At 38.4% G+C, this 13,672-nt stretch overlaps 1 protein-coding gene across 1 annotated transcript in view; it reads right to left on the minus strand.

Moving 5' to 3' along the window:
• The window catches only part of LOC102300929 (neuroblast differentiation-associated protein AHNAK), a 30,840-nt gene extending 24,293 nt beyond the window's left edge, over window positions 1-6,547 (minus strand). The window contains 2 exon segments of the mRNA XM_042223747.1: window positions 327-373; window positions 6,129-6,547. Of these exon segments, the coding sequence (XP_042079681.1) occupies window positions 327-373; window positions 6,129-6,186 (105 nt within the window). The 5' untranslated portion in view covers window positions 6,187-6,547.
• Window positions 6,548-13,672: the final 7,125 nt, after the last annotated feature.

Genomic DNA, 13,672 nt, shown 5'->3' on the forward strand with positions numbered 1-13,672 from the left:
ATGTTATGTTATGTTATGTTATGTTATGTTATGTTATGTTATGTTATGTTATGTTATGTTATGTTATGTTATGTTGTGACAGTTTTTCCCTCCGGTTTCAAAAATTTGAAGGAATACTGACACATGGAAAGATGTCAGTATTCATGTTGAAAAAATCAACATCATTATATAAAGCTGCACTAAAGTGAACAATATCACCAGCTGCAGATGGCTCAAATTAATAATGAATGAAATGAAGTCACAGCACAAAACTTACAGTAACTAACAAAGAAATGAAATGAAGAAAAAACAAGCATGTCACTTTGTGTCACAGTAAATTCACTTACTGAGTCCTCTGTGGCAGGCTCTGGGCCTTGCAGCCGTCGCCCAGGTCCTGTTCACAAAAAAAAAACACAATAACATAGTATCTGATATGACATCTGTGTATTGCAATACTTTAAACGTAAACTGTTGACCTCTAATGCTTCATTTTCTGCATGCACAAGTTTATTGCGTAAATATTTTGCATATTAATCCCTAAATAAATAGAAAATCGCATTAAGTGATTTTAGTCCGGTCACACAGCAGCTAAACAAAGTCTGTCCTGTTACTACAAAACCACAAATATGTCATGCAAAAAGGCACCTGGCAAAAAAATCACATTCCTCCGTTTACAAAAACAGCAAATAAAAAGCACTGAACACGATTCATAATATTGAAATTTATTTAATTGTAGCAGATTATACAGTAATGTGCAAAAGTCTTGAGCCACCTTTCATTTCTTTACATTTTGATAGGAACATGTGAAATAGCTGCAGAGATCCATTGAAACTTGTATAAACATATATTGGAAATACAGTGTAAAAAGGAAAAAACAGATGTGTGTACAATCCTAATGCATATGAACCTCAATATTTGGGATGACCACCTTTACTCTTAAACATAGCTTGAAATATCCTATGACAGGTGTCAGAAAAACATGATGTGTTTTTGTAACAAATTGCCTAAAGAACTGATTCTTTGCTAAGTATCAAAACACTGGTTCATCTCTTGATTGGGTCCCTTTTCATAATTGAATAAGTCATAGGTCAGTGTTAAGTGGCTTTAAAAGACATGTTAAAGACAAATTAAAAGACATGCCCCTGAAAATGTTCAGATATAAAGACATAAAAATGAAAAATATAAAAAAATAGGGATGATTCAAGAGGGATCACTGTCCTTTGTCCTCTGTCCTCTATTCGTATGAAAACGACACCATGTAAAAGTAGCTCGCACTTGTGTTTTATAATCCTTTTGTTGTACGAATAAAAAAAAAACACAGAAATGATTTGCACAAAGACAAAGCATAAGACTTCCACCCAGTCTGACCCCTGGCAGTTGTTTTGAGGCTCGGAGACTCTGGAGCCGATGATTAGACTATTTAGAGTTCTTCCTGGCAATAATTCCCTCCAGGGAGCTGCTGCCTCTGTTAAGTGATCCACTGTATTGACCCACAGATTGGACTTTGCAACCTCTCAGCTTAGCCCATCAAGGCTGCCAAAAAGGGAAAGTCTGACTCCAAATTAATCAAGTTAACCAGATTATAATTATTACCTGCTCTATTCAAGTTAATTCCTTTTTAAATAAACCATTCGTTAACGTTATTTTGAGAGTTCCTTTGTTTCAGGGATGTTGTACATTTAAAACAAGGCTTGTCGAGTGGAGAATTACACAGGCATACAGTATGATTTCTGTAGTTTTATAGTATTGTTGACTAAAAAATATAAGTACTGATAAAAAAAACGTACTGTCAGTAGAACTTAAAGTTGAATAAATTAATGCTACATGGACAAACAAATCATTTTCATTGCAGGAATAACGCTGGTCTATGCGCAGCTGCTTTAGGTGTTTATTTGGGCATAGCTGATATGTTGCAGGACAAAACCTCAAAAAACACTAAACTGTGGCTAAATTTGGAGCTCAAAAAACCATAATGAAAGTGTCAACTTCATTAGTGCAAACACCGCATCGTAATTTACAAGCAAAAGTCTTATTTGAAGCAAAAACAAATTATTGTAGTAAGTTTTCTTTTAAAGCCATCAATGAAAAACAGAATGACTTAAAATAACAGAAATATGTGCAACATTTGGCCTGTGTATATGGTAGATCCATACAGTTTCTCAACTCACCATCACACTGACACCCCACCCGCTGCATTACAGTAATGTATGTCATGTGAAGAGCTCTCACAGCCTGTGTAAGTGCATTAGAAGAAAGTTCGGGCAAGAGAGTGATGGTTTAAAAACTTCTTACTGCATCAGGATGTGTTGCTGCGTCAAGGTTAAGGCTTCAAGACAGTTTAAGAGCAATGAAAAGACAATCCAGCTCAGCTTTTTTTCACGTCTGATAAAGTCATTGTGGATTCATGTGATTAGAAATAGCATAAGAGGACATTTATCAACATATATCTATTCATCTCAAAAGATTTTCTCTGTGAACTCAGTGAGTGAGCACAACACAGTCTAGACATGTTAAAAAACATAAAAATGTGAGAGTCCTTACAGCCGCCTACACCATTACCTGAAATAGCGAGTGAAAGAGAAGAATCCTTCTCATGCACTCATCAACATCCTTCTCTTTCAGACCAGGTCTGACTGGCAAAAATAGTAAAGATTTTCCCATGATGTTACAGCAAGCAGCTGACCTACCTTAAGCTGCTGTTTGCTGAACTCCTGAACGTAAACTGTGTCAGTAAGAAAAGCTCCAAACTGCTCTTAACCATTCCTGGTGTGAGTGTGGCTGCTGAAGTGGATAAAATGATTTCTTCAGCCTAAGACGGACAAAGGAGGCGGGACACTTTAAGGTCGCAGTCACACCTTTCCTCAAGTTGTGTCACTCTATATTGTTTTCCAAGAACCCCCAAGACAACTTTGGTTCAGAGATTTAACTCTTTGCATGTTACTCAGAGAAAAAAGGAGATTTTGAGAATATGTAATGCACTAACTCTATGTAGACCATTTGTACTTTAATAAACTTAATTTACGTTTCATTGCTAATCATCGAAGAGCTACGAAATAGATCCTGAAGATTAAGATTTGTTTATTGACACTGCATGATGTATACAAAAAAAATCACAATTCTGTAAATATGTAAGAGCACATTACGCAGGTAGAAATTGTAAATAAATGAATAACAGTGATAAGTATTAAACTGCAAGGTGTAAGTTCAGTTTGGTCAGAGCTGTGGGTTTAAAAAAAACTGACAAATCAGAAGAATTAGTTAAAGTAGTTAAAAGAGTTACTAAGTAGATTCTTGATAAGTTCTTATTGAGTCTTTTCTGTAAACAAACTTAAGCACAAACACATTAAAGATCCATTAATCACTGAAGCCTCTGTAAACAGATTTTTGGGTAAAGACATAAAAGAGCTCTCATTGCTGTGGCACAGCTAATTTTACGTTTTGCAGTACCTGAAGTTTCCATCTAGTGCCATCCATCATCGGGCAACCAGTTTAGGTCTGATACTTTCTGAACAGCTAATAGAAGGACTGCCTTTTAACCTTGACTGCAGTGCTAATCAACAGATGATAGCACACAAACATGTAAAACTGGGATGGTAAACAGAGGATGCTTGCTTAGCATCATCATCTAATTGTCTTTGTGAGCATCATGTGTTACACTAGAAGTAAGCTTTATACACATCCTTAACTTACATCCTTAATATACAGCCTTTAGGTGCCAGCATGGCTAGAGCCTGGTGCTGTTATTATACAGAAACACAGTGATGGTGTTGTGGAGTATTTCCGATCTGGATTTTCATCCACAGTTAAAACTGTAACTCACTGTGGATGGTGTGCGATGTGTTTGTGCATTGTACACTACGGGGGGGACTGAAATGACAGATTGATACATTCCTTGTTATTCACCACTTAAGGTGGATGTTCTTTATTCCCGCCTCTGCTACGGGCACTGCACTCTTAGAAACTCCTTTCCCACATATTCGCCGAACATTTGCAACTTAACATGTCAAAATAAAATCAGAGAGCACAGTTTTTATTTTTTGTTTGACTTATCAGAAGTTAGAGGAAAGCAAAGCCTAATGTTTCAATCTGACTTTCTATTATATTTTTCAGATTCAAAGCACCCTCCATAGATGAGTAAGCCGTTTGTGGTGCAGAACCTGCATGATTTGGTGCTGGATTTGGGTGTGGCTGATCTCTGCGGGCTCAGGCCGGCGTGTCTGCTTTCAAGCAACACTGATGTGTGAGCACTTAAACTAAATAATGCAATGCAATGGCATATAAACCTACATATTCTTGTTTATGTGGGTAAAGATTCAAATAAGATCATAAACAAAAATCTAAACTGTAGAATTGCATTGCAAATCCTAACTGCATCGTGTTGTCCTGTCCTCAGCTCATCTCTTACATAACCACCCTCTGCTCTACTTTGTGTTTCCTGTTTTAAAAGCTCCCTGAAGTCTTCACTAAACTAATATAAAGTAATACAGCTCATTATTTGTGCTCGTGGATTTGGATTCTGCTCCGTTTTTGTTTGTTTTTTTTCCTGTGCAACAGTCAGACACAAGCTCCTTTTAGTTGGAAGCAGTTTGCTGGGATCCAAATTATAATAGGATTTTAGTCAAGGGAGGGGAAAAAAGCTGAATTAGATTTTCTGCATGGATTATATTAACATGAGACTCCAAAGCGCATGCTTTCAATCTATTAATCTGCTTCAAACTTACAGCGAGTTTCGTCACAGCTCTGGAATTTGCATCCTAATCTGCCCGTGTTCCCACGACATGCTGTTAAACAAAAATAAACATGGGAACAGTCCACACATATTAAAAATGAATTTGTCCAACTCAGGCGTGATACTCCATAATGGATCAGGATCGTTCGTTTTGGCTTCCAGTGTCTTGTTGATCAGCCACTTATCCGGATAACTTCCTCCCTGTCTCTCTTTTTTTATTTCTCTCTCTCTTTGACCTTGAGCGTTGCCTGAAGTTTCTCAAAGCAAAACAAACCTCGCATCATTTTGAGGGAGATTTAATTCAGAGTAGAGATGGAAGTAAATGAGGAGAACTGTGGGAAATAGAAAGGGGGAGCAGTAATGTCATGTTTCATGCTCCTTTTTACAGCAAGCATCAGCTGAACCCTTAACTCAACATTTTTCAAGACAGTAAGGAATGTCTTCACCGTGTAATCGTGGATGTCCACTAATGAAAAACACAGATTTCCTGTTTATTATAAACACATTTTTCATAATTAGGCCGATAGAAACTTCAGATAAGCGTGCTTATCGTTTTCTCCTGACCCTGAATATCTGATCAGCCTTTTATGTTGCTGAAACTCATTACACTGTTTGACTTTTTGCAGCCTTGGTAAGAACACCTTCCCTAATTATGCTTGTAAGACACATTTTAAGAAGAAAGTCCGTGCACCAGAAAACATCCACTCAACTCAAAACACAGAATGACTCATACATGTTGCAAATGTGTAACAGGGTTATTTCCTACAAAATGTTAATTTAAAAATATTTCACATGTGCACATAAACTATATATGGTCCAAGCCCACTAACCCTGACCCAAACAAATTTATATCTGATTCATTTAAACTCCAAATGGTAACAAAGTTAGTAGGAAAAAGGATGCAAGATTAAATTATACAGAGCTGTTGGATTCATTTTTCATCACAGATATTCCTGGGAATTTTGGGCATGTTTTTTGTACACATTTCAGTGTTTGTTCGTTTTTTTATTTCAGTCTAAGTTGTCATGTTTCTATTTTTAACCCTGATTTGCTGAACTGCCACGGTAAAAATATCAGGTCTGTTTGCCTTTCAGGCTGCGCTTCAAACAGAGCAGGAGAGAAACGCAGAGCTGCCTGACATCCTCTCGATGATGACATCTTCAAACACTCCCCTGCGCTCTGCAGACACACCCAGCACTCACTGCAGGTCAGCAACACAGCTCAGCATCAGCACCAACCGCCTTACACTCGCTCACTGCCTCTCTCCATCACACGCACGCACGCAAACAAAATCTCTCCCACTGCACTACTGAACCCTGCTGCTCAATCGGCGAATTGCTCTGGGGAGAACAGGCTAAGTCATACGGAGAAAAAACAAGGGGGGGAGGAGAGCAGAGAGCGTAAAGATAACGATACCCACTCGTCCCAGAGGAGGCAGCGTGCCAGTTGGGAAAGGCCAGGTGGAAACAGTCGCACATGATGGCAGCGGGGGTGGCGGAGAGATCGGCGGAGACGAGGTCCAAGACTGGGCAGGAAGCGGGGACGGACGGAGGGATGGCGGCAGCAGTGAAGGGTTAGGCAGGTGTTGCTGCTGCTTCTTCACCCCCCGTCTTGTCCTCGTGTAGGTCAGCCAGTCGCAGCGCAGTGAGGGATGAGTTGCAGAAATAACCAGAGACAGAAGAGAGTGAGAGAGCTTCTCCTGCAGTCTCCACAGAGTGAAGGAAACTCCTTCGTCTGCCCCGTAAACATGGACCTCCAGCGCAGCACACTAACTTAATTATGGGAGGAGCTGCCCCCCTCCCTCAACAAACACACATCCACGCGCATCCCTCGGTTCTCCTTCTCCTTCTACTCCTCCTCTTCCTCTTTCTCTTTTTCCGCTGTCCTCTGGTCAGTGTGTCATTGATTGGCCTAATCTGACAAGGACCATCACGATGTTAGTTTCTGGTTCCAGCATTAACAGGGGGGGTCATACAGTTTCCAGGGAACCATAACTGAATTAAAACCCCTTTTTGTGGACAGGAAACTGTAGAGTTTAAAGCAGAACATGGTAGCATGTAGCCAAAGTCTGTCATGTTGGTCTGCCAGGCTGATAAACTGTGGATGAGAGGTCGGAACAAGCTGTAAATAGATCACAGGAGGCATTTACAGGACTGATTATTCAAGTGATAAATTCAATTAAGAATTGAATATGAGACAAATTCAATCACTAGCTGTGCAGCTGCTATTTTTTTCTTGTGATTTCTTAGTATAATATTGTGCAAAAGCACTGAGTCAAACCTCATTTCTTTATATTTTGCTTATAAGGAGACAGACTTTATTTCTTATTTTTTAAAAGTGGTCTTGAGAAATCGTTCAACCACTAGGGGTCAGGCTGAGTGGAAGTCCCAGCTGTCTGCTCAGAACATCCAAACACAAATAAATACGGAGGCTTGGTTTGTGTAGTGTGACTTTAATTGATTCAAACAACAAAGCGATTATAAAAAACGTCTAAATTTATTTCTTATATTTTCCACTGGTCTTGAGTAATAGTTCTCTGATCTTTTTCAAGGTTTTATAAATACTTTCCACTCATTTTTCACTCATCAGTTTTTGTAACTGACTATTTTCAGATTAATGTTTTGGGGATTTTTTTTTTTAATTAAGCCACTTAGCACTGACCCATGAGTCATTCGAGCATAAAAACTGGCACCTAATGGCACTCCGTGTTGTCTGGCTCACTCCTTTAGCCAGACAACTTAGCAAAGAAACAATTTTAAATTGTATCTTTAAACACTTTGTTATTTGCAGCCTGTCATAAAAACACAATTTGTTCCCATTTCTTTAGTAGAATCTGTGAAGGATATCAAAGGTAACACAGTTTTCCCAAAAAGCTATTAGCTGGAAACTTGGCATATCTTGGCATTATGTGCAGTGTGTCCTTAAAGAAACTGAGGAATCTAGAAAAACGGAGGACACCTAGAAAAACAATATAAGGAAAGAAATCCAGGAAAGCACTGACACAGGACCTGTAGTTGATCGAGCCACTGTTTACTAAAGCCTCATCAGTCTTAAAGGAAGGGAACACTGAGAAAAGGCTAAGGTATGCAAAATTATACAAGAACTGTAAATCACTGAAAACCAGTGACAACGGGTCTTATGGAGTGATAAATCCAAACTTGAAATTTTGGTGTTTGGGATCTTGTCGAAATGTATGAAATCATGAATGCAAAAAAGTATCATGCTGAAAAGAAAATGAGAAGAAATGACAAGAAAGCTGCCTAATAATAAAGCTGCTCATACCTAATATTCACTTTCATGATCGTTAGAATTTCACAAACTCTGTTTTTGCCTTTCATACTGGATTTGCATGTATATTTTCACGTTTCAATAAACTGCTGCATCTGTTTCCCATTTTTCTAGAAAATAAATAAGGATTGGCTCAAGACCTTTTCTGTATTTTATTTTTGTACAACATCGAGTCCCTAGTCAACTTATAATAATAACTAAGCACACATTCCAGAAATGATAGGAATGAGATGTGGCTCTAAGAATCTGGAATTGAAATGGAAACAAAAGCAGAGTGAAAGGAGAAAATCCTTTTTAAAACCTTATCTTGAGCCAAACTGGCAAACCTTTGAACCAGTTCTTATCAGACTGGTGATGCTATACATGCAGCGCTTATGTCCTGGTGACTACTGGAATTACACCTAATGAGGTTCATGCTTCAAAATAACTACCAATGTAAAACTTGTTCTTGGAGGATTTTGAGCATCCTCTGATTGATGTTTCTAAAATGTTTTAAGATTGAAAAATGTGAGCTCTGGAAATATAAAGCCCCCCTTTATCATTTGTCATGTTATTAATTATAAGGATGACAGTGCAAAAGCATGAGAATTACATAAATTAGGAAGGAAACTTGTTGGGTTTATCTGGGCACAAACCCCGCTGGAACACGAGACACTCAATAACTGCACGGGCTGACTTCCCTCGCGAGCCACAAAGACAAAGAGCTTTGTGGCTCGCGAGGGAAGTCAGCCCAGGCCTTCACCTGTACTTAGCCAACTTCGACTGATTCCTACGCTACAGCCCTTTTTATTGTCAGCAAGCAATCATTCATCAATATGCAATTACAAATACATGTGACATTCTTAAGCAGGCATATCTGAACAACATCAGTGTCTATATTCTGTGTGCGGGGGTGTGTGTGCAGGTGCATGTGTGTGTGTGTATTTCCAGCTATACCATACATAGACATACAACCTTTCAATGAACTTAAACTGTGTGTATGAGGTATGCAGAAAACCAGAAGTAAGCGTCTCGCTAAATGATAAGAACAGGAACTTGCAATAGGTCATGTCTCAGTCGAACATTTAATGTTGTGAAACTGCGCTTTTAGAACAGAGCAGTGTAGTTCCTAAAGCTATAATGGAAATTATAACGTCGAGGCTGCTTCCTCTCACCTCATGGTACACAAGTGCACACAGAATCTTATCAGACCTAATAAGGATATGATTTTTATCAGCATACAGATGATTATATGTTTCTAAGCATCAATGATTATATAAAAACATCTCACTCTTACAAAACTAACTGTAGTTTGAATTTTAAGTTGCTTACTTTGTCCACAGTTGCTATTAAACAACTTTGTGATGTTATGCTATCATGGCATTTTTATCGCTGGTATAATTCATTTTTTGAGGTGAAAAATGTTGGATTGGTGGCTCATAGTAGGTTGTAATAAATCACCTTAGGCTGAAGGAAAGTTTGGCATTATCACTTTTTCATACCATCTTATGTCATTAAATTTGGAAAACAATCACCAGATTAATAAATAATGAAGATGTTATTTAATGTCACTTATCCACTGTATAGAACAAATCAGATAGCAGAAACACTTCCTGGTTTTTTGCTAGTGTTGCATTGTTTTGGGGAGGGGTTGTAGCATAGGACTGATGTTCAGTTAACCATTAGAGCACGAAGTCGCACCCTGATATAGACTGAAACAGGAGTCCCTTTTGTGACTGAGATTGAGATATTACATCAGTAGAAGACACAGGTTAAGAGCTTTTTAAAATGAGGCAATTAAGACATGGCTGCTGTCCAGAAACCTTTACCCTTAGGAGAAGGAGGTTGTTGCTAATGTGGTCATATATTTTCCCAGGTAGTGCGTCAGAGGTTGACATCCCTCAATTTGCACACATCCCCTGTGTCAGCATCAGGTTTTTACGAGGACTCTTTGGACGTTTCACCTGCCTGCTGGCCAGTATCGTACAAATATGACCAAAGGACTTCTGCGTTTACCCCTTGCTTGGGTGCTTTTGTGCTTGATCGTCAACACTAAGCGACATTTGGACCTGAGAGTGAAGGTAGTGGTGCATTAGCCTTGTTGGAACAAGCAGTCAGATCAATATTACAGAAATGCAAGGCAGCACTATTGTGTGACTGGCAGTGCAGGTATCAGGTTTCTTAGGTTGTCCGGGTCCTGTGTCAGATATGTGATTTTTCATGTGCATTGCCAAAGAACTCAGCTTTACATATGTGCAAAATAGCTGAAAAGGAATAGTTTGAAAAAACAAGTAGAAAACGAAGACTGCGGTAATTTTTCCAGATCATGCTTCCAGTGTCTACAGGTCTGGATAGGCATGTCTCCTCCAGCAAAGGAACAAAGATATCAGGTATCAGGACAAATATTTTTAAGTGCAGACTTAATCTTTGCTCACTTTGAAAGCATTTACTTCACATGGCAATGAATCGATTGAGCAACAATAATTGCCATTAATTTATCCCACTTAGCACTGGTCACTAAAACTAATTTAATAGGGAAGTATCTGATACAGTTCCCCTTTCCTGATTGTAGCTTAGGTTTCTTTTTATTTCATCATTTTATCTTTTTTTTTATTCTTTAAATCTGAATCTACAGTCGAGTCAGGGCAAGTTCAGACAGAGGAATAATCTTTCTGCATCTCTTTTCTGTGTTCTTGGCTATGAGCAGCCAAAATGACACAGCATTTAGCTTTGGCTCAGGTTCAAAAAAACATTTCCAAACCTAAATCAATTTCTGGTTGCAGAGAAGATGAAAAAAAACTTCACCACAAGCTAAACAGCTGCAGTCTTCTTTGTCATTTCCAAGAAAATGAGCCCCCACATTCAGGATTATTGTCTATTTTCTAGATATGTATTAGTATACGTCTCAAGTATGCTACATGAGACATAAAGATGAGAGTCAGACCATGTCATTTTTTACATAACACATCAGGTAATCACCTTTACAATTCATCCCAATTCTTATTTTAAGCATAACATTATAATGTACAAGGGGATTCATTGATTCCTGGTCCAGCTGATTTTTTGTGTTACCTTTTTTTCAGCTGACTCCCAATATAAGGGGATCAGACCATTGTCTGGTCTGATGAATCACGGTGTTGACTTGGTCTCCGAATTCCCCAAATCTCAGTCCAAGCAAGCATCTGTGGGACGTGCTGGACAAACAAGTCTGATCCACAGAGGCTCATCTCACAACTTACAGGACTTAAAGGATCTGTTGTTAGCATCTTGGTGTTGATACCACAGCACATCTTCAGGGGTCAACAGGACAGGCAGGTTTTAGCAGCAAAAGACGGAACAATAAATTAGTCATAAATTAATCAACCATAACGCCCGGCCACTAAAACTATTTTTCCTGTTCAAGACTGCAAGTAAATGTCATTTGGTATTTTAACAGATAATAATAATGATGACTATCATTATTATTATTATTAAAATATGTGCATTACAACAATGGTTATACTTTAGCACTGAATATATTTTAGTCCTTATGCATACTGCTGGACTAATAATCACAGAAGCATAAACATGGTTTTGCTAATTATCAGTGCTGCTAATTTGGGGCAGCTGTGGCTTTATTGGATTATAGTCTAATAAATTTGTTACGCACTGTACAGTTTAACTGTCTGTTCAGGCAAACTGCAGGAACCCCTACCTGATGAACCACTCAGATTGTAGTATTCAAGTTTATTGGACATCTCTTCAGCATTCACACTCAGTATTGATTTTATGTAAACAGCCTGAAGCTGTAGGTCAGCAAAAATACATTTAAAAAAGCAAAACAAATTACATTTACTGGCACTTCTCTAAACTAGCAGTCCTTGTTCACAAATGACAAAAATGAAATATAAATCTGCAGTTCGATGGTTTATTTTGTAGTCATCCGTACATAAACACGTGCTTATCCTTTAGAAGGTCGTGGTTAGAGCTGGAACTTACATTTTAACAAGAGATGCACTCTGACATGATGTCACTCAAACGTAGAGAGACACATTTACACCTATAAGCAGTCTAGGTGCTACTGGTCAATCACATAATGCAACTACTGTATTTTATATTTTACAAAAAGAAAAATACTTAAGTTGTAAAAAAAAAAAGAAAAAAAAAGACATATGATGAGTGTTTATAAGACGTTTTACTGAAGTAGTGTTACTGAATGTTAAAGTGTTTAGGAACCACAGCAACTGAGCCACAAAGTGACAGACCACGTAAAGTTACAGAGCATGGTCACCGAGTGCTGAGGCGCATAGTGGGCAGAGTCACCAATGCTCTTCTGACACCATAGCTCCAAACTCTGACATTAACATCAGCACAAAAACTCTGCACCAGGAGCTTCATAGTGTGGGTTTCCATGGCCAATCAGATCCCACAGGTGTAATGTGCAGGTGATGTAAGGAAGAGGACTCCCTTACCTACTATTATTTGTATTGTAACTTGTACAGCACTTTAGGAGCACCTTTGCACTTTATTAAAAGCACTTTAACTAGCACTTATTTAGCATTGCACTTTAAGCATAGATTTGCACATCAATAATATTTGCACACTAGAGGTTTAATTGTTTATTGCATATTTATTGAGTATTTTAATAATTAGGAAGTAGCCTTTTGTTCTAGTTCCTGCACAGGTGCTCCTCATCAAGAAATGTGGTGGTCATCTGAGAGGAGGAAAGAATTGTTACTGGGAGCAACTAAGGTTTACCATTAGGGAGAAAGTGTGCAAAGTCGAGAGGTAAAGGTGGTGCAAAGAAGTGGCCGTTGAAATGTGATTACTCACCTGTTGTTTCTGTGCCCTCTCCAGGGTGTTTGGGCAAATGCTTCCCCCCAGGGATCCAGACACCATTTAAAGGTTCCAGGAGAACCACGGGTTAAGGGAGTGTGGGGGAATCTCTGTGCATGGGGTTGTTGGTGTTTTTAAAATAATTGTTAAGGTGTAAGTTTAAATGTAAAATATTTAATCATATGAAAATGGTCAAATGCATGTATGTATTTATTTAATAAAATGGTGTGTTGTAGAATGTTGGTGGAAGGTTAGAATTTGGTGAACTCACCTGACAGTAAAATAATGGGTTAGTCCTTAACAGCTGAGAGTATTTAAGGCTGCCAATTGTCATTCGAAGGAGTGATTGTTTGTGCTGTGAGAAGGCTTGACGTGTGAGTCATTGTCATAGCTGTAGTTATATGGGCAAATAAATGCCTCACTGTAAATCCTGCTGTAAAAAGCCGCCCTTTTTACAGTGGCCCAAAATTTGTTTGTATAGTATAAGCTTAATATGCTGATGACTGTAGCTGCTTTAAAGTGCAAGTTAAAAGAGTATTTCCAAGTAAACTAAAGCGATAATGTTGAAAATGTACCAACTTTAGAATCTTAAACATTTAAAACAAATAAAAATAGCAGATTCTGTTGGGCTCATGACACATTCAAGATGCCAAATTCTTGTTTTGAAGCCGTGCTTATGGATTTGATGCAATTAATGAGCAATTTTGTGAAAAGCTGAGTGCATTTCAGTTCCCAGAGAAGAACATGTTGCTAGTGTGAAATGCAGACCTGATGATACCAGAGAAAGCCAGCATCACATGTAGTAGTTTGTTTGTTTGCTTTTAGTTTGTTGACTAATAGTTTTCCAGATGTTTTCATCCCGTTGTCCTTTATTTGCACCTG

Source organism: Haplochromis burtoni, unplaced genomic scaffold (assembly GCF_018398535.1).
Source record: "Haplochromis burtoni strain Fernald_Lab_line unplaced genomic scaffold, NCSU_Asbu1 Contig_119, whole genome shotgun sequence".
NCBI classification, from domain to species: Eukaryota; Metazoa; Chordata; class Actinopteri; order Cichliformes; family Cichlidae; genus Haplochromis; species Haplochromis burtoni.